The 21002-nt window shown below is 48.2% G+C and overlaps 1 protein-coding gene across 5 annotated transcripts in view; it reads right to left on the minus strand.

The window, feature by feature from the left end:
• Positions 1–1196: 1196 nt before the first annotated feature.
• HUNK (hormonally up-regulated Neu-associated kinase) overlaps positions 1197–21002 on the minus strand; it is a 136106-nt gene continuing 116300 nt past the window's right edge. For all 5 annotated transcript variants that reach the window (XM_058427381.1, XM_058427382.1, XM_058427383.1 and 2 more), the window contains 4 exons: positions 17531–17614; positions 10941–10988; positions 5078–5258; positions 1197–2486 (listed from right to left, as the gene is read on the minus strand). In XM_058427381.1, the coding sequence (XP_058283364.1) occupies positions 1828–2486; positions 5078–5258; positions 10941–10988; positions 17531–17614 (972 nt within the window). In that variant the 3' untranslated portion in view covers positions 1197–1827. The remainder of the gene's footprint in view (positions 2487–5077; positions 5259–10940; positions 10989–17530; positions 17615–21002) is intronic.

Here is a 21002-nt window from a genome sequence, read left to right on the forward strand (position 1 = left end):
AAAGCTCTGTTTTCAATGGTAAGTTCTGGAACCCAGTCTGAAGCTATACAAAAAATAACACCAATGGCCAAGGGGTCCTGACCTCATCCTAGAATGCCCTAGAGCTGCAGTGATCCCCTAGGGAAGAAAGAGGCAGTTCCAGGTCTCACCAAGGTCGGCCAAATATCCATTCTCTCCTGCTCTGTCAGAGACGTGAGGGACTGAAGGATGTCACCACTGGTGAATGAGAGAATGACTCAGAACTACCTCTCTGCCCTCTGGCAAGGCTGCCTGCCAGGGAAACAAAGGCTGGCTTTGCAATTCTAGATTTGGGTTTTGGGATCCATGGACTGAGATAACTATACGAGGTGGCCACAGAGGTGGTCTCTGGTCACACCTGCACCGGTCAAAAGTTGAAGACTCCAGGCCATTCTGTAACCAGTCTCCTACACTAACCCCTATCCAACCTGTGCTGATGAGTCTTCTTTTTCTGATTCTTCTCACCAATGATTGCACCCTCTCAAGTGCCAGCTGGATACAGTCAGACAACACGGGGGTTCACAAAACACACACGGGGGGCACAGACACAATACTGGAGACACATCTTTGGTTCGATCCTTGGAGAAAGGTGTGAAAACACAACGTGGACTGAACCCTGTTTGAGGAGCTCGGCTTTCCTCGAAGAAGAAACTGGCCTGTATCTGAACAGGTTCTCTGCCAGGCAAGCCTGCTCTCAGCTCCCAGCAAACTCGCTGAGCTCTGACCCGCGCTAGTTCTGTGCGCAGCTTGAAATCCACATCGCACAGAGGTAATGCTGCCTTCTCGCCATCTGAATTATGCTCTGAATTGTCACAATCATCTTTTCTCTCTTTCTACAGAACCAGCTGTAACCATGTTCTATGCCTTCCAGAAGGATCAGGGCTATGCCTTAAACAACAGGATGAACACAGGACCACCGAGACTTGCCCTGCCTGTGGGCCACAGCACTCAGCACATCACCACAGTCAGCTTGTTTGCTCTCCACACTGAACCCTCCTGTGAAAACATGAGTTTGGTGGAATTGCTTCTCATCTCTCCATCCAAGTTTTAAAAAATTATGTTATTTCCATTTACCGACATCACATTTAAAAAAAAATATCTTTGGAAAAGATAAAATTCAATCATTAGCATGTTTCAACAACAATCTGTCAAAATCTTGCTTGGGAAATGAGTGTCTCCTTCAGTCTTTCTCTTCTGTTGGAGTCCCCACTGTTTGGTTTGATCTTGATCCGAAGCTCTTCTCCGTCTTCCTCTGAGGATCCCGGGCCTGCCCCCGGCTCCTGCTGGCCTTCGGGGTAATCCCTGCTATGAAAGGCAGGGCTGCTACACTCCGCAGGGGAAACGTGGCCTGGATGAATGACTGTGATATTGTTCTCTCCCTGTGACTATGGCCAACTGCTGTGAGAGGTACACATGTAGCACAGCGTGAAGAAAGATGTGGTAACAGTCCATAATAGGAGTGCCCCAGAAGGCTCATGCCCCATTCTCCCCCCAAGCCTGGAGGAAGTGGGAACTGGAAAGGGTTGGTGAGTGCTTGGGAGGAGGGAAGATCTGAATGATAGGAATTGGCTGCCCCTGGAGCCAACCCTCCTAGCGATTCCAGCATCTCTGAGGGTCCCTAAGCGAGGTTGGGTTGTGCAGGCTTTGGGGCTGTGGATTTAGCTACAGGTGGGACACTGCATGGCAGGAACCAATGCGGCAACTAAGGATGCTCCACGCGGGGTCTTGGAATGTTCACACCCTCACAGATGTGTGGAGCTCTGTTCCGTTGCTGTTTGCTAGAGATACCCCAAATCCCGCTGGCCCAAGTTAGCACTGGGTCTTGACCCCATCGGCCATGTCAAAGGCAAGGTTCACGGGGGCTAGGGGCTGCAGTGGGGGCAGGCTGGCCTCCAGGGGCCTATCTGCAGATGGCTGCAGACTCTGATGGCGCTTCCTCAACATCTGTCCGATGCCCATCATGGGGAACCGGCCTCGGCTTTTCACACAATTCGGGCTCCCCAGAGGCTGCATGGGGCCATTGCTGGGAACCGGAGGTGGGGAACACAGGCCCTCCTCTTTTGGGGAGCTGTTCTTATCTTCGTGAGCAAAAGAGACCAGAGTTGGATGCAAAGGAGTATGGAGAGGCGACATGCTTCCAGATGGCAGGCCTGGGGACAGCGTCCTCTCGCTGGAATTTCTGCGAGCCAAGCTGACCGGGGAGTTCAGAACCCTGTAGTGATGAGAGGGAGACAGCACTTCTATGTGGTCGTCGCGATCCACAGACTCGAAGGAGCACACCATGTCCAGCATCAGGGGGTCTTCTCTGTGGGGGATGCCAGTGCTTCCGGGCCCTGGCTGATGGGGCTCCGGTTTCTTCACAATCCTCGGGGTCCTAGGCGGTGGCACAGGGATGAACTCCATGGAAGAAGAAGCCACACAATTGGAATCTGAGGTTTTGCGGAAAATATTGCGGCAGCCAAAGGAATCTGCACACCAAGAAAGCGTAAACAATCATGAGGATGCCTGGACAGTACTCACGACCCTCCTCCTGCCTGCTGTGACCTCCAGCTTAACTGACACAGTTCCCCGCCAAGGTCAGAAGAAACCAACCAGCAAACAGCCTTGGCTACTTTGCAAAAGTCACCAGCAGCGTGTCACTCTCCCCACAGAGGGCGGGCAGTCTTTCTAGGACGGAGGGACAGAGGGCTGGCGACAGGAGGTCTCCTGGATTCCAATTTGCCTCATGGCCCCAGCCTAACATCGTCCCTGCTTTTGGTTGCTTAAAATTCTGGACCCTAGGCAGCAGTGGCTCACGCCTGTAATCCTAGCACTTTGGGAGGCCAAGGTGGGAGGACTGCTTGAGCCCAGGAGTTCAAGACTAGCGTGGGCAATATGGCAAGACCCCTGTCTCTAAAGAAATTTTTAAAAATTAGCCGGGTGTAGTGGCATGCACCTGTGGTCCTAGCTACTTGGGAGACTGAGGTAGGAGGATCACCTGAGCCTGGGAAGTAGAGGCTGCAGTGAGCCGTGATGGCACTACTGCACTGCAGCCTGGGTGACAGAATGAGACTCTGTCTCAAAAAAAAAAAAAAAAAAAAAAGAAAAAAAAAGAAAAAAAAATTCTGGACCTTGCCAAAGGATCTTGGAATAAAAAAGGTACATGCACTCAACAGCACATCCACAAAACTCCCAGAAGCACACCAAGGTCCCCTGACTGAACTGCTGCCAATCTGGTCCTCGGACAGCGCACAGTGGAAGGCGTGTTTCCCTTGTGACTTTTAAAAAATTTATTTATTGTGGTAAAAAACACGCAACAGAAACGTTATCATCTGAACCATTTTTAAGTGTACAGTTCAGCAGTAATAAGTATATTCACACTGTTGTAGAATCAGTCTCCAGAAGTGTCTTCCTGTTGCAAATCTAACACTCCATATACACCCCCACTCTCAGAAACCCCCAGCAACCACCATTTTACTGCCTGTCTCTATGAATCTAACCACTCTAGGGACCTCATATAAGTGGAATCACACAGTATCCGCCTTCAGTGACTGGCGTAATTCACTTAGCATAATGTCCTCCAGGTTCATCTGTGTTGGAGCATGTGTCAGGATTTCCTTCCCTTTTAAGGCTCCCTCGTGACTTCTGATCTGGATGGAGCCTCATCCATTTCCGAATGGGGGTAGAACATCATCCATCCATACAGTTAAGGCAACCTGCCAGATCCCCATGGTTTCTGTCTCTGGTTGGCATAGACTAGAATCCAGATTTGCAAACTGGGCCAGAAAAGAAAGGGGAAACCCCCTACAGATTTGCGGGTTAAAGCCAAGTTCATGCGGAATAAGCTCTGTCTTAGCTTCTTTCTTCGCCCATAACGTTTTATAGGCTCTGTGGAGGCCCAGTTGCAGGAGCAAGCTCCTGCCCACTGGGATCAATTTTGGGAGCAGCTGAGGGCACTGGGAAGCCTCCCTGCCTTGCAGAAATAAACACACAGGCACCGAAATGAAACAGGCCGGCACAGGCACCTGAGATGCATCAGCAGAAAGAAGTAAAACTTCATTAATGGCCAAGGTCTCCAATGTTCCAGCCACCACATGGACACTGCTGCCCCTCCCCGATCCACTGCATGCTCTGCCCCAGGGAAAGCAGGTTGCTTTGGGCAATGTGGGGACAGTGGCCTCTCTCCGGGAGCAGCATGGGAGGTAGAAGGACAGGAGGCAGATTCAAGTCCCGCTCAGGGACTAACTGCCCACTACGCCTAAGTGTATCTCAGCCAGCCACGGCCCTCTCTGAACCTGGTTCTTCATATTTAAGGAGATTGAGCTCCAAGAAGTGTCTCATCCCCCTCAGTAATAAGAAGCTCTCCTCTACCTCACGGCTCTGCTTCAGGATGCCCTCGGCTCCTGTGTCCCCTCTTGGTGTTTCTACCATGTGTTAAGCCTGTGCCCAGTAAGGTCTGCTTTTTGCATCTTTTAGCACTCATCCCAGAGGAGGGAAACCCACATTTGTCAGTTCTCTGGCACGGGCTGGATTCTGACTCAGGTGAGGGAGCTTATATATGCATCTCATCTCATCTACCCAACAGCTCTGACAGGTGGGAGCCCTTACAAATAATCCAGTGAAGATCCTCAGCAGTAAAGGAACTCGGACCTCGGCTGGCAGTAGAGCTGGGATTTGAACTCAGGGAGATACCCGGTCTCTGCTCTGCACCCCATCTCTACTCCCACAATTCCTTACAGCCTCATCTCTGCCCCTGCAGTACCACACACCCTGACCTCTGCTCCTGCAATACTGTGCCTCCCAACCTCTGTTCTGACAATATCATCCACCCCAATTTCTGTTTCCATAATACTTTGCACCCCATCTCTGTTTTCTCAAATCCTTCCTGCACAGGTGGCTAATGCCACACAGCTTGGTCCCGGCCTGTGCTCAGGCAACCTCAGGTCCATTAATCCTGCTTTTCTGTGGGCACAGGAATCATCTCTGCTCTAGGGCCCATTCGATCATCCCCTGTGAGGGCTACACAGCGGACACACAGCCCAACACGAGTGGCCTGAGAGAGTCCCCAGAGCTGACCCACCTTTGTCGGGGAAGCTGGACTTGGAGGCCTTCCGGTCCTTCAGGAGGGCTTTGGTGTTCTGAATCTGTGTCATGAGCGAGCCTGAGGGCTGTTTGTGCGAGGGAAGGTTCTTGTCTAACTTCTTAGAGAATGGTCGATGAAGAAAATCCCCTCTTTTTTCTTGTTCTTTGGGCTTTTTATCCTGCAAATCAGAAGCAAACATATGCACTTAGACACACACTAGAAGATACAATGAGATTCCTCTTTGAAAAGTCATCCAAACCGATTAGAGAAACTCCAGCTTTTCAATACTCTATGCTCTCAACTGTGTGTTGAATGAGGGAGGAGCTGTGGCCCAGCCAATGCTCCAGGAAGCCCATCTCCCTCTGCCTGGGCAGTGAGTGGCCTTCAAAGGACCCCAGCTCCCTTTCGCTGTGCTCTTTCAAGGCATTCCAGCAAGGGCAGGGCATTCCTAGGAGGTCAATTCTTCTGGAACAAGCCCAACAAACTAAGATGAAGCAGAGCAGGACTTCTGGAAACCTACTGTCTGCATTTAAAGATTGTGCCTACAGTAATGGCTTTGCAAAGGCAACTGGAAACGTAACTGCTTCCACCTTCACATCAGGTTCTATTTGGGGCGGTCAAGCCAACACAACATATACAACAAATCCAGAGAGCCCTGAGCGGTCCTGATGGGCTTCCAGCCCTTTCTGCCCTAATTGTGTGAGCACTTACTTGCGTGCTTAGGACTCGTGTGTATGCACGTGTGAAGGAGGTAGCAGAATTTGCCTTGTGGTGGGTCATGTCCTTAGTGCAGTGTCTGGCAGCCTGCATGTTCCCAAAAAAGGCTGGCGGCATCCGAAGGTTTCATACATATGAAACTTTTTTGTTTTGAGGCAGGGTCTTGTGCTATCACCCAGGCTGGGGTGCAGTGGTATCATCATATCTCACTGCAACTCGAGCTCCTGGGCTCAAGTGATCCTCCCACCTCAGCCTCCTGAGTAGCTGGGACTACAGGTGTGCACCACCATGCCCAGCTATTTTTTTAAAAAAAGATTTCTTATACAGATGGGGTCTCGTTATGTTATCCAGGCTGGTTTTGAACTCCTGCCTCAAGCAACCCTCCTGTCTCAGCTTCCCAAAATGCTGGGACTACAGATGTGAGCCAAAACGCTTGGCAGTGACCATTCTTTTTTTTTTTTTTTTTTCTTCATTGTACTAGATTATAATCCATCTGATAGGAATGAATTTGACTATTTTATATACCTTCAAGTCCACAGCCTCTGGCATAAAGCCAGATGCTTAAAGAAAGCTTAATAAATAGTTATTAAAATGTTTTTTAAAAGGGCTGGTAGAAACTGAACTGAATTAAAACTAACTCAGTTCAAGCTTCTGGGAAGGGTGATGTCACTAAGAAGCAGCAGCAGTCCTTTTTCCAGCCCTAAAGCCTGTGTTTGGTGTTTACTATTAAAGCGACTCCACCTCTGACCTCACCGTGGGTGAGGAGGAAAAAAAGACTTTTCTTTTTCACATTTTTGCCCTCAACTTTAAGAGCATTTGCAAACCAAGAGAGCTCATCTATTTTTTCATTCATGTTGTTGAGAAGCTTCTCAGGGAAATCTCTCTTTACACTTTCACAGCCCTTTCTAATAAGGATGTTCAAAGTCTGCAGATTAGAGTTCATGATGTCCAGTTTTTGAATGGGAAAGACGACAGGGTAGATGTGGGAAGTGGGGATGCTGAGCCTCGTGGCAAGTGCCACTGTGAGGGGCTACAGCTCCCTGGGGCCCTGGCCTGTAGCTGATGTGGCTCCTCCCCAACAAAGAGGTGACATGGGAAGACAGGAGAGGCAAAGCTTCCTCAAACTCCCTCCTCGGCACCTTCACAGCTGCCACCAGCCTTTTTTGAGAACATGCAGGGTGCCAGACACTGCACTGAGGGCGTGACCTACCACAAGGCAAATTCTACCTCCTTTACATGTGAAGAAACAGCCTGCAGCGCTTATGTAATCCACCCATGAGCCCGATGGAAACGCGGATTTTCCCAGCCCCAAAGTTGATGTTGTCAACCCTTGACTTGACACCACACTCTCAGAGCCGGGGGGCAGGGTCAGGCGGTTCCAGGGATGGAAAGGCCCAGAGGCAGGAGCATGCCACAGTCCTAGGCTCCTGCAGTGGGATCCGAATGTTCCAGAGAAGGTTCTGTGCTCCAGGGCGTTGTCTGGGATGCCATGAAGGGGAACGTGTCCTCCAGGTCACCTTGGTTGAAGCCAGCAAAGGACAATCACCGTTTTCCACGGCTTTCCTCTCCCTTTGTGTGCATGACACACCAACAGGCCACCTTCTCCAAGGCAAAGGAGAACAAGCTTTTGCACACACACTTAGACACACAGAGACACACACCCATCCAGCAGCAAAGGCAATGTTACCAGCTTTCCTGAAAAATCTGGTACAATCTCCTTTTACTTGGTTCCCTTTCTCTACTTTTATGCAAAAGCCACCAGCTCTACCTGCCAACACCTTCTACAGGAAAAAGTAATCAAATGCACCTTTGTCATACATTTCCAAACAATATTTGGCAGAAAAGACAACACTGCAGTTCCTTCTGTTTTAGGATTGCTTTTTAAATCAATCAGCAAACATTTTTTTCAGGCTGCTCTGTGGCCCATGGCCATGAGAGCTGCCGGTGGCTGTCTAGGTTTCTTTTCATTGCTTTCTAACTCTCCTTGGGTTCTCAAAAGCTTAACAATCAAGATGCAAAACTTCTGCGGACCAGTATCACCACCCAGTTAGGGTCTATGGGCACCTAGTGGTGTGTAATGCATGGGGGTTTGCTGTGGAAAGAGACCAAGGTTGGACCGTAAGACCAAATTTCTCCTGTCGCTGACAAGGGGGCTATTTGGAAATGAGCAGAAAGCTGCTATGCGGGCAGAAAAGAGGAAAAATGCACCCCCGGGCAGAAAATTCCAGGAAACCCTGCCAAGGCCACCAACTTCATCCCAACATCCCGCACCCTGGTATGTCCTCCAAGAACCCCGAGAATATCCTTCTCCAGCTGAAAAGAATCAGTGATTTCATAGTAACCGGTTTCTAAGGAGAAATCAAGAAATTCACCCCACCTGCTCCCTGTCGGGGACAAACCTCAGAGTCAGTCCACGCAGAAGGGTCAACAGCCCAGAGAAAGCATGTTTATTTACAACTAGCCAATCTCCCTGCCCTCCAAGCACATGTTACCAAATGCAACCAATCACCCGATTAGACTTTTTCATTTGCATGGCCTGTTTTCTCCAAAAGAAATTTCCTAGGGAGCAGGATGCTAAATTGCCTTACATAACAGAAACAGATCTTCAGAGCGACTATCACCTCCCCCTTCCACATGCAAGCTCCTCACACGGCAAGGCTGCCGCCTGCAGAGACTCCTGGCTTCCCTCCGATGTGCTCCAGCACCCACATGGACTTGAGGGTGGGCGATGGAATTCAAGCTCTCAGTTCGAAGCCCACCCTCTCGCACCTTCATGGCACAGTTCCAAATCTCCCAAGGCAGATCAGAGAAAAGACCACATGAGGCCCCAGAGGCAGGCCATACACTAAACAGCTTCTTGTTCTCTATCAACTATTTCCACCCACTGCAGATGTGCACAGACATTTGCAAAGTGGGACATTTTGAAAACGCGGCCCCATGAACAATCATTTACCCAGGATCCTTCATGTTGTGTATTGTCCCGTGGAGGAGACAGAGATGCCTACAGGAGGAGGAAACCCATCCTTAGCCTCTGAGGTCCAAGCTCCAGAGAGCTGGTTCCCTTCGGAATCTTCCCTGATGGCTGAGCAACTGGGGGTATGATGGCCACTGAAGAATGACCCCAGGCTTCTGTGTTCCAAAGACCCACACCACCCCCTTCTTTCCTGGCGTGGCTTCTGCGGGTGCTCCACCTGAGGACCCCAGCCATGGTCACAGCTCGGCAGTACCGAAGTCTGGAGTCCATTCCTCACTCTCTCCATAATGTGTTCGGTGACCTGGGGCAATTCACTTCTCCTCGAGGGAGGTGTTTTCCCACGTGTAACCAAAAGTGTGGATCCTTCCCAGCTCTGGGAGGATAACAATGAACACACATCACACCTGCTTTATCGCCTGAACAGCAAATGCATCCATTTAACAGGGACGGACGCTTGCTTTGCATCCTAATCACCCCAGGCCGGAGGATGGATGGCTGCCTGGGAAATCTGCCTCTTTCCACGTGTGGCAGAGGAGCGCTGGGAGCTGAGGCGAGTTTTCTTTGAGTAGCTCTAGCAAGTCCAGCTCAACACAGGCTTTTCTGGAGCTTTCCTTCCCTCTGATGATTAATAAGCCTCACCAGGCTGTTTGGTGTGTCAGAACCCAGTGCTGACCACTGCCACCTGGGATGGCCCAGGGCCCAGATGTCGTTGGCTGGTTGGTTTTGGTTCCTTGTTGCCCATCACATGAGAAGAAACCTGATTTTGCTGCAGAAAAACCTACAAGTGAGTGGATAAAAAGAGGGCTTTGGGCCGGGCGCAGTGGCTCATGCTTGTAATCCCAGCACTTTGGGAGGCCAAGGCGGGCAGATCACTTGAGGTCAGGAGTTTGAGACCAGCCTGGTCAAGATGGTGAAATCCTGTCTCTACTAAAAATACAAAAATTAGCCTGGCATGGTGGAGAGCGTCTGTAGTCCCAGCTACTTGAGAGGTTGAGACACGAGAATCACTTGAGCTTGGAAGGCAGAGGTTACAGTGAGCCAAGATCACACCACTGCACTCCAGCCTGGGTGACACAGCAAGACTCCACCTCAAAAAAAAAAAAAAAAGGCGGGGGGTTTTGTTCATAAATTAGGCCATTGAGCCAGGAAGCTCTAGATAGCTGCAAACTCCATTTCTCATACAGGTGGGAACAGAAATGCACAGCCAGGTGTAGAGTTGTAACAAGACAATAAAAAACAGTCAATTCCACATAGCAAGAATCAATGTGATCTAAAGGGATTCTGATAAACTCACTCACAACAGGATTCTGCATGTTTTAATTCTGGGTAAGGATGGGGCTGGCAGAGCCTGCTGCCCTGGGCAGAGACTGACTAACCCTTAGGATCATATGTGATGGTTAATTTCATATGTCAATTTGCCTAGGCCATTAGTACCCAGTTGTTTGGCCAAACACCAGTCTAGATGGTTCTGTGAAGGTGGTTTTAAAGATGTGATTAACAGGCCAGGCACAGTGGCTCACGCCTATAATCCTAGCACTTTGGGAGGCTGAGGCAGGTGGATTACTTGAGGTCAGGAGTTCGAGATCAGCCTGGCCAACATGGTGAAACTCCATCTCTACTAAAAATACAAAAGCTAGCCAGGCATGATGGTGGGCACCTGTAATCCCAGCTACTTGGGAGGCTGAGGCAGGAGAATTGCTTGAACCCGGCAGGCAGAGGTTGCAGTGAGCCAAGATCATACCATTGCACTCCAGCCTGGGCAACAGAGCAAGACTCAATAAATAAATAAATAAATAAATAAATAAATAAACAAACAAACAAACAAACAAAGTGATTAACATTTAAATTAGTAGACTTTAAGTAGATTATCCTCCATAATGTGGGTGGGTCTCATCCAATCAGTCAACAGCCTTAAAATAAAAAGAATGAGGTCTTCTGGCAAAAGAAATTCTGCCTCTAGAGGGCCTTCGGACTTGAAGCTGCAACATCAACTCATCCAACCTACTGGTCTGCCCTGCAGACTTCAGACTTGCCAACCCCCACAATTGTGTGAGCCAACTCCTTAAAATAAATCTCAGTCTCAATCTCTCTCTCTCTCTCTCCATTCTCTATTGGCTCTGTTTCTCTGGAGAACCCTGACTAACACATAATAATCCCCCAAGTTCTTACCTGCACGGCATGGAATTCAAGATCTCTTGTCCAGGTGTCCAGAGAGGCCTGTGAAAAGGAACATCCTTCAACAATTCGAGAATCTGCACCTGCTATTTATTCCCTAAATGCTTCCCCTACGGCCCTGCAGCTCTGGTTGAGAATTATTCATTTCAGTTTTCACAGACAGAAAGCAAATCCTAAAATTGCCATGGAAGTAGACAGCAGATGTCCTAACTTGTGTGCTGAATGGATTTTCTAGGTAAACTTTTTATTAAAATCTAAGATGCCGTATGGAGGAGTACTCTAATGATAAGTCAGCGGCTCAATGTTTTCTCAAACAGCAAAGACACCCACAGAAATGGCACTTGGATCAAGAAACAGAACACAGCCAGCATCTGGAAGGTCCTCCCTGCCATCCCCATGTCCTCTCCCAGGCATTCTGTCCCTCAAAGTAACCACACTTTTTTTTTTTTTTTTTTTTTTTTTGAGACCGAGTCTCGCTCTGTCACCCAGGTTACAGTGCAGTAGCACAACCTTGGCTCACTGCAACCTCTGCCTCCCAGGTTCAAGCGATTCTCCTGCCTCAGCCACCCGAGTAGCTGGGATTACAGGTGTGCACCACCACACCCGGCTAATTTTTGTATTTTTAGTAGATACGGGGTTTCACCATGTTGGCCAGGCTGGCCTTGAACTCCTGACCTCAAGTGATCCACCCGTCTTGGTCTCCCAAAGTTCTGGGATTACAGGCATGAGCACTGAGCCCGGCCAAGTAACTACACTTCTGATTTCTAACAAACAGCTCAGATTGCTGGATCTGATTCTGATTCAACAAACAATACATAAAACTGCCTTTAAATGTTTCATTCCTGTTTGGGTTGAACTGTATTCTCCTAAAATTCATAGGTTAAAGTCTAACCCCAGGACCTCAGAATTTGACCTTATTTGGAGAGAGTCTTTACAGAGGTAATCAAGTTTAAATGAGGCTATTAGGGTGAGCCCTAATGCAGTATGACTGGTGTCCTTTAAAAATGTGGAAATTTGGGCCAGGCACAGTGACTCACATCTGTAATCCCAGCCACTTGAGAGTCTGAGATGAGCAGATGGCTTAAGCTCAGGAGTTCAAGACCAGCCGGGCAACATGTTGAAACACCCTCTCTACGAAAAATTAGCCAGGCATAATGGTGCATGCCTATAGTCCCAGCTACTAGGGAGGCTGAGGTGGGAGGATCACCTGAGCCGGGGAGGTCAAGGCTGAAATGAAATATGATTGTGTCATTGCACTCTAGCTTGGCCTGGAAACAAAGAAAGAAAAAGGAAGAAGGGGAGGGGAAGGGAGGGGAAGAGAGAGGAGGGGGAAGGGAGAAAAAGAGAGAGAGAGAAAGAAAGGAGGGAGGGAGGGAAGGAAAAAAGGAAGAAAGAAGAGGAAGAAGAATAGAAAGAAAGAAAGAGAGAGAGAAAGAAAGGAGAAAGAAAGAAAGAGAAAGAAAGAAAAGAAAGAGAGAAAGAAAGAAAAGAGAGAAAAATGAGGGAGGGAGGAGAGAAAAGAACAGGGAAATTGGGACACAGATACACACACAGGAGAACGCTGTGTGAAGATGAAGGCAGAGATTGTAGTGATGCATCCATAAGCCCTGAACCTGGCCTCCAAAACTGTGAAAAGTTAAATTTCTACCCATTTTGTGGTGCTTGTTAGAGCAGCCAAGCAGACGAATCCAGTTCCCCGCCACCCTCTCTGTCAGTTTTCTTCCAAAACTCCAACATTACTTTGTCATTGCAGAGGAGACCTCCTAGCTGGATTTGACATTTTCCCATACGTTAACATTATTTTTCAAAAGACTTGAACAAAACTCGCTCTGGGCTCTCTATGGCTTTGATAAGCCAATTTAAAAATGATAACCTCCCCACCTCGACCCCCAAAGTCCCGGGGGGTTATCTTTTTCAGAAAAAGGAGTCTGTCGGGCACACACGATAGGCGTCCGCAGATGAGAAATGCACCCCACTTTTATAGATACAGTCTCTGCCTCTGACAGGAAAAAGAGGCAGAGAAAATGGTAAAGTTGTAAAATCACTGCACGGTAACCCCAAGAGGGAAGTTTTTGGAACTTAATTCAGCTCCTTTGTCTCCTAGGAGAAAACGAACCGGAATCAAAAGGAACAAAGAGGCCACTGCTTGCACTCAGTGCCCGGGACACGGCTCGATGACAGCCCTGGCGGACACGAGCCCCGGGCCACACCCTGGTTTGCTCACAGTCTGAAACCTCTCCACCACTCCCTCTCCCCATCCAGCGCCACCCCCTGCCATGTGGTGCGGAGGACGACTGGAAGGTCCTCTGGCTCTGAGTGGACCTTCCCTGTGAGGCCTGGGCCCTTCCCTTTCCCGAACTAGCCCCACTCCACTTTCTAGGTTCCTCGGGAGACAAGCTGGATCATCTGGTAATAGCTGTCATTTAATTAGAGAAGTATCGCTGCAGTTTAGAGGAAACAAATGGATCATAGAAAATGGAATGCTGTTTGCCCATTAGTGTTCCTATTTAAATCCTAACCGTTAAATATTTCAAGAAATGTTTAAAACGCTCACCGTGTGTCTTCAGGACAGAGGAAATAATACAGAAAAGGAATCGGGATGAAAGAAGGGCCACTTTCCTTCTCTATTTCTGGCCCCTTCCGACACACACTCGCAGTGGGGTGGGTGTGAGGTCAGCGTGGACCAGGGCATCAGCAAGGTGGCTTAGGGGCCACCTAGAGCACACACATTGGGCTCTCCATGCACCTAAGTTTGCATTGTTATTTGAGGCCCTCATGAGTGACATGCAAAGCACAAGGGAGGAAGTCTAACAGTGAATTCTGCATCCCCTGGACTCTGGCTGGGGAGGCCACCCTCAATGCAGGTGACCATAAGAGGTCCCTCCCTGCCGTAAGGCACGGCCATTTGGTGATGATAACGTCATATGTGTGCTAGGCTGCAGGTATCCCCCTGCCTTTAATCCAGCCAGGTATCCCACCTGGAATGTCCTACCTATGCCGGTTGCTTATTCCAGTCCTATCCATTTTCTGAGACTCTGATCAGGGCCCACTTGATCTTTTCATTTGTATTCCAGTCCTATCCATTTTCTGAGACTCTGATCAGGGCCCACTTGATCTTTTCATTTGTTTATTGAGCAAATATTTATTGAGCACCTACTACATGCCAGGCATCGTGTGGCCTCTGGGAATATTGTGAGGAGCAAAAGGGACGCAGAGCCCACTCTTCTGGAACTCACAGCCCAGAGGGAGAAATGTTAATCAAACAACCCCAAAACAAATAAACAGCTGCAAATGGGACAGGCCCCAGGATGTAGAACGTGGTAGGCAGATAGGATCGATAGGATAAGACTGGATGGCAGAGGTCAGGGAACAGCAGGGGCCCATGGGGAGGTGATCTTGCTCTGGGGTCTGAAGACACTTAGGTTTAGCAAAGAGGAGCAGGGAAAACATTCTGGAAGAGGGAGTGGCATGTGCACAGCCCCTGCAGGCAGAGAGATCACAGCAAGCCTGAAGGCTGTGGACTGAGCACAGGGCGGGATGCAGCGCTGTGTGTGGGCCATGTGGCTAGGAGACAAGGCAGGAGAAGCAAGCTGGGGCTGAACCACACAGGGCGACCATGCACGGAGTCTGCCTGGCAAATGAAGGAAGCCTCCGAAGGTCTCAAGCAGGAAAGTGACATGATGCGGTGTGATGGTGAAAAGCTCGCTCTGACGGCCAGGCAAGAGAGAGTGGCGGGCCACCATCCCGGAAGCAAGAGAGTCAGTTAGGAGGGCATAGCAGAAGTCTAGGACAGAGGTGATGTGGCTGGGACCAGGTGTGGGGATGCAGACGGAAAGAGTGCAGGGGTTGGAGGGGTTTAGCAGTCAAATTGGCAGAATGTGGCGGTGGGTTGGCTCTGGGGGTAAGGGGAGGGTCAAAGTCAAGGACTCTTGGGTTTCTTTCCTGCACTGCTGGGAGGATGGGGCTGCTACTGTGGTGGGGGGCGGGGGGGGGGGGGGGGAGAGTCTGGTTCAGAGCGTGCTAGATTCAAGACGCCTTCATTCATGCAAGAGGGGGTTAACATTTAGTAAGCAACTGGCCAGAGGGGTCTAGAGTTCAGGAGGCATCTGGGTCCCTACCACCTGGCTCTCTGGCTTTAAGCCTGAAAGCCACACCTGGGCTTGTGGCTTGGTTTCTGCAGCTGCAGCTGCAGCCCACTTCCAAAGGGCTTGTCTCCATCCTCATCTTCCCCGAGCCCCACAGCCTGTCTTGAGGAAGGGGGCATCCAGCCTGGGGTCAAGGCTAAGGCCCACCATTCCTGCCTGGCCTCGAGCACCCTTCTATCGAGGTCATGTTCTCTCCCTTCACTGCAGTGTCACTGACGGAGAGGCAGATGCTCACTGACTTCAGTTCCCCTCTCCCACCCCCCAAATCCATGCAACCTCTCTTCTGCCTTTGGCACTTCACGAAGCTGTTCTTTCTAACCTCCTCAGGACAACTAGCTGCCCAGTAGACAATGCTGACCATTTCACGTGTGACCTTTCCTCTGTTCCCACGGGCCCCACCCCAGCATCACTGCCTTCTGGCTGCCCCGCCCCCTGCCGGCCACCCCTAGCCCTGTCTTTGCCAGTTTCTCCTCTCTCTCTGCCCCAGGGTCTGTCTGAAATGGAGACCTGTGCCATTGCCCACCTCGATGCTGGGGGCAAGTCCCTCTCCTGAGCTCCCCTCACATTCACAACAGAGCCCTGCATCTGGGCACTCCCTGTCATCAGTGTCTCTGGACACCTGCTTCACTGGCTGCCTAAGAGCCCAGTGTGGGCCCCGGTAACCACCAGGCTCCACTGTAGCCCTGCGTGCAAGACAAGCCCAGAGAAGAATCTTCTAGGGTGATGTGCACCGCTCATGGGATCAGGATGAAAACTTTACGTTGGAAATGGAAAGAGGGGAGAGGCCAGGCTCAGTGACCTCGCCGGGGCATAGACAAAGGGTCCCTTTTTGATCCCTTCTCAAATGAAGGAACTTCTGGGTGGGTGACATGATTTGTCCCCACCCAAATCTCCCCTTGAATTGTAATAATCCTCATGTGTCAAGGGTGAGGACAGGTGGAGATCACTGAATCATGGGGGCAGTTTCTCCCATACTGTTCTCATGGTAGTGAATAAGTCTCACAAGATCTGATGGTTTTATAAAGGGGAGTTCCCCTACACAAGCTCTCTTGCCTGCCGCCATGTAAGACGTGACTTTGCTCCTCATTTACCTTCCGCCATGATTGTGAGGCCTCCCCAGCCATGTGAAACTGTGAGTCCATTAAACCTCTTTCCTTTATAAATTACCCAGTCTCAGGTATGTCTTTATTAGCAGCGTGAGAACAGACTAATAGACCTGGGTGTCCCAGGAGAGAGGTTCCTGTGGCAAGGACACTCAGGGGACATAAACAGGCTCCAGAGGGAAAAGGGAAGGAGGTTCCCAGGAAAATCACTGAGGGAAAGAAGAGCTTGTGTGGCAAAAAGTGGATGAGGGGCCCCGAGGCCACACCCCACCCCTGGCCCCCTCCCTGGATCTGGAATTCACAGGCACAGTTTCCTAACAAACATGGATGTGGGATGTTTGCTACAGGAGCCTAGTTTTTATTCTGAAATCAAAGAGTTGTGTTCTTTTTCTCTAGGTACGTCCCAGGCTACATCAGGTCACCAGGGACAGCTGGCCAGGAAAGCCTGCCTGATCCCAAACTTTCCCGTTCCTCATCTCACTTTCTTCTGATGCCACGTGCTACACTCAGCTCTATTTTTAAGCATCTCATTTTTTTCTAGCATTTGCATTTTTTTCCTTTTATTTTTAGTTGACGCATAATCATTATACATCTTTTTTATGGGACAGAGAGTGATATTTCCATCTATGTATTCAACATGTAATGATCAAATCAGGGTGATCAGCATATTTATTACCTCAAATATTTATCATTTCTTTTTATCGGGAACATTCAAAATTCTCTTTTAGCTTTTTGAATATACATAATAAGTTATTGTTAACTATAGTCACCCTACAGTGCCACAGAACACCAGAACTTACTCCTTCTGTCTAGCCGTAATTTCATGTTCGTTAAGCAACTTCTCTCTACCCTCCCTTCCCCCTGCCATTCCAAGCCTCTAATAACCACAGTTTTACTCTGTACTTCTAGGAGATCAATTTTTGCTACTTTCACTCACATATGGGTGAAACACTGAAACATCTTTTTCATTTTGGGAGATCCTGACAATAGTTTTCAACTTTGGCTGCTCATTGGAACATCCAGGGAGCTTTAAAAACTCCTGATACCTAAGTCTCACCTCCCAAGATTCAATGGAACGGGTCTGAGGTGCGGCCTGGGCATCCAGATGTTTAAACGCTCCCCGTGACTTTAACATGCAGCCACAGCTGAGAACCATGGTTTAGACACCGCGAAGCCGGTTCCACTGTAAACCATTTCTCAAGGGCTCAGTTATGAGCGTAAGTATGTGTCTTTTGCTACTTCAGTGTCCCACAGTAATTGGTTTCTTTTCCAATTACTGCAAATGGAAATCCACCCTTCCTAAGAGACCCTGAGGTTTGCTTCAGGGGTCACTCACCTCATAGGACTCCTTGGGGGCCCTGTACTTTTCTATCTGGTAAAGCCGGGTCTTGTAGCAGAGGCTGTCCTGGATGTCAGATTTCTACCAGAGGAGAAAAGAAAAAGCACAGCTCAACTCTCAGAAATAGAAATGCCCATTAAGCAGTCATTAATTTTTAAACCAGCGCTTGGCTGAGAGAACACTGGAAATGTTTGGCAGGCCAGTAAACTGCAGCATCAAGTCTGACCCCAGGATGGCCTGCAGGCAGGATGCAGCGTGGGGAGAGCCCTGGGCGCAGAGTCGGGTCACCTACTTGCGTTACTATCGCTTCCAGCAAAGGGCCAGGTGACCCTGAGTAGATCACTGCCCCCTGCAGGGCCTCAGTTCTTTTATCTGTGCAATAAGACTACTCAAAAACACGAACGTAGAAACCAAGAAAATGAGCTGGAAAGAATAACTTATTTTATTGAACCACTACATAGAACATGGATCTTGCTTGTTTGCTTTATTTTAAAACAGCACAGGGCTGGGCGCAGTGGCTCTTACCTGTAATCCCAGCACTTTGGGAGGCCGAGGCGGGTGGATCACCTGAGGTCAGGAGTTCGAGACCAGCCTGGCCAACATGGCGAAACCCTGTCTCTAGTAAAAAATACAAAAATAGCCGAGCGTGGTGGCACACGCCTGTAGTCCCAGCTACTCGGGTGGTTGAGGCAGGAGAATCACTTGAATCTGGGAGGTGGAGGTTGCAGTGAGCCAAGATCACGCCACTGCACTCCAGCCTGGGTGACAGAGTGAGACTCTGTCTCTCAAAAAAATAAAAATAAACAAAAAACAAAAAACAGTGCACACACACACACACAAACACACGTACACACTGCTCCCCACTACCACCACCCAAATGAAAGCCACAACAATTCATAACACAGCTCAAAGAAGAAGATAAACAGCTGCACCTAAGCTGAGGCAGGTGCAATCCTGTCTGGAGATGGGTGAAATAAAAACATGAATTAATTAATCAACCAACAAATAGTTAATAAATGCCCTTACAGGCTCTCTATCTTAAAATACAAGCTTCGTGGTTTTAAAAAGAGGAAACCAAAAGAGAAGGGAAGAGACGACAATTAAGAGATAACATTTTACTTTTTAGTTCACTAGACTGGGCTTCAAAATTATACACAGGGTGTAAATAATTGGTTGATAAAATTAATAACCAGGACAGTGCATACAGTACAATTAAATTAGCCATGTGCAGAAATTACTGAGCAGTTGAGTTGTCTGTAGGGATTAATTCACTCTAGTTAAAAACAGCCACTCGCCTAGAGTATGGATTCTCAGACTAGGTACGCCCTATGATTTAAGAATTAAATGTGAAACAGACATCATAAAACTCACAACTGGTCTGAGAATCCACACTCTAGGCAAGCAGGTGTTTCTAACTAGAGTGAATTAATCCCCACAGACAACTTGTTCAGGAATAAGACAAAGAAGCCCACTCTCACCACTTCTATTCAACATAGTACTGCATGTCCTAGCCAGAGCACTTAGGCAAGAGAAAGAAATCAAAGGCACCCTCAGGAAGAATAGCTAAGGAATGCTAGGATTAATACCTAGGTGATGGGTTGATCTGTGCAGCAAACCACCATGGCACATGTTTACTTATGTAACAAACCTGCACATCCTAAACATGTACCCCGGAACTTAAAATAAAAGTTGAAGAAAAAATAAAAATATTTGGGAAATTGTTAAAATAAATAAATAAGTAAATAAATAAATAAAAGGAATCAAAATTGGAAAGGAAGTTCAACTGTCCCTGTTTGCAGATACACAATCTTATATATAGAAAACCCTAAAGACTACCAAAAAACTGTTTGAACTACTAAATGAATTTAGTAAAGTTGTAGAATGCAAAATCAATATACAAAAATCAATAGTGTTTTCATACACTAACAACAAACTATTCAAAAATGAAATCAATGCCACTTACAATAGCCATAAAAAAATCAAATGCTTAGGAATAAATGTAACCAAGGAAGTGAAAGATCTGTACACTGAAAACTATAAGACATTGATGAAAGAAATTGAAGAAGACACAAGTAAATGAAAAGATTCCATGTTCATAGATTGGAATAATTAATGTGATTAAAATGTCCATACTATACTAAGCAATCTACGGATTTAATGGAATCCCTGTCAAAATTCCAATGACGTTTTTCACAGAAACAGAAAAAAAAATCCTAACATTTGTATGGAACCACAAAAGACCCTGAATAGCCAAAGTCATTTTGAACAATAAGATCAAAGCTTAGGCATCACACCACCTGACTTCAAAACATATCACAAAGCTATAGAAACCAAAACAGCATGATACTGGCATAAAAACAGAGACACATAGACCGATGGAATAGAAAAGAGAGTCCAAAAATGAATCCATGCACTTATGGTCAATTACTTTTTGACAAAGCTGCCAAGAACACAGAATGGGGAAAGGAGATCCTCTTAAATAAATGGTGTTGGAAAACTTGACATCCACAGAGAATGAAATCAGACCCCATCTCACATCATCTGCAAAAGTCAACTCAAAATGAGTTAAAGACTTAGGCCCAGGCCACAGTGGCTCACGCCTGTAATCCCAGCACTTTGGGAGGCTGAGGTGGGCGGATCACCTGAGGTCAGGAGTTCAAGACCAGCCTGACCAACATGGAGAAACCCCATCTCTACTAAAAATACAAAATTAGCTGGGTGTGGTGGCGCATGCTTGTAATCACAGCTACTTGGGAGGCTAAGGCAGGAGAATCGCTTGAACCTGGGAGGCGGATCCATTGCACTCACCTGGTAAAAAAAAAAAATCACTCAAAAAAAAAAAAAAAAAAAAAAAAAAAAAAGACCGGCCGGGACGGTGGCCGAGACCAGTCTGGCCAACTTGGTGAAACCCCATCTCTACTAAAAATACAAAAATTAGCCGGGTGTGGTGGCAGGCAGGTGCCTGTAATCCCAGCTACTCAGAAGGCTGAGGCAGGAGAATTGCTTGAAGCTGGGAGGTGGAGGTTGCAGTGAGCCGAGATCGCGCCACTGCACTACAGCCTGGCGACAGAGCGAGACTCCGTCTCAAAAAAAAAAAATAAAAAGACGACGACGACGACTTAGGCCCAGTGCAGTGGCTCACACCTATAATCCCAGCACTTTGGGAGGCCGAGGCGGGTGGACCACAAGGTCAGGAGTTTGAGACCAGCCTGGCCAACATAGTGAAACCCCGTCTCCACTAAAAATACAAAAATTTGCCGGGGATGGTGGCGCACACGTGTAGTCCCAGCTACTTGGGAGGCTAAGGCGGGAGAATCGCTTGAACCCGGGAGGCAGAGGTTGCAGTGAGCTGAGATCACGCTACTGCACTCCAGCTTGGGTGACAGAGTGAGACTTCATCTCAAAAAAATAAATAAATAAATAAACAAACAAGATTCGAAACCATAAAACTGCTAGAAGACAACCTACG

The sequence above is a fragment of the Hylobates moloch genome, unplaced genomic scaffold (assembly GCF_009828535.3).
Source record: "Hylobates moloch isolate HMO894 unplaced genomic scaffold, HMol_V3 SCAFFOLD_14, whole genome shotgun sequence".
Classification (NCBI taxonomy): domain Eukaryota; kingdom Metazoa; phylum Chordata; class Mammalia; order Primates; family Hylobatidae; genus Hylobates; species Hylobates moloch.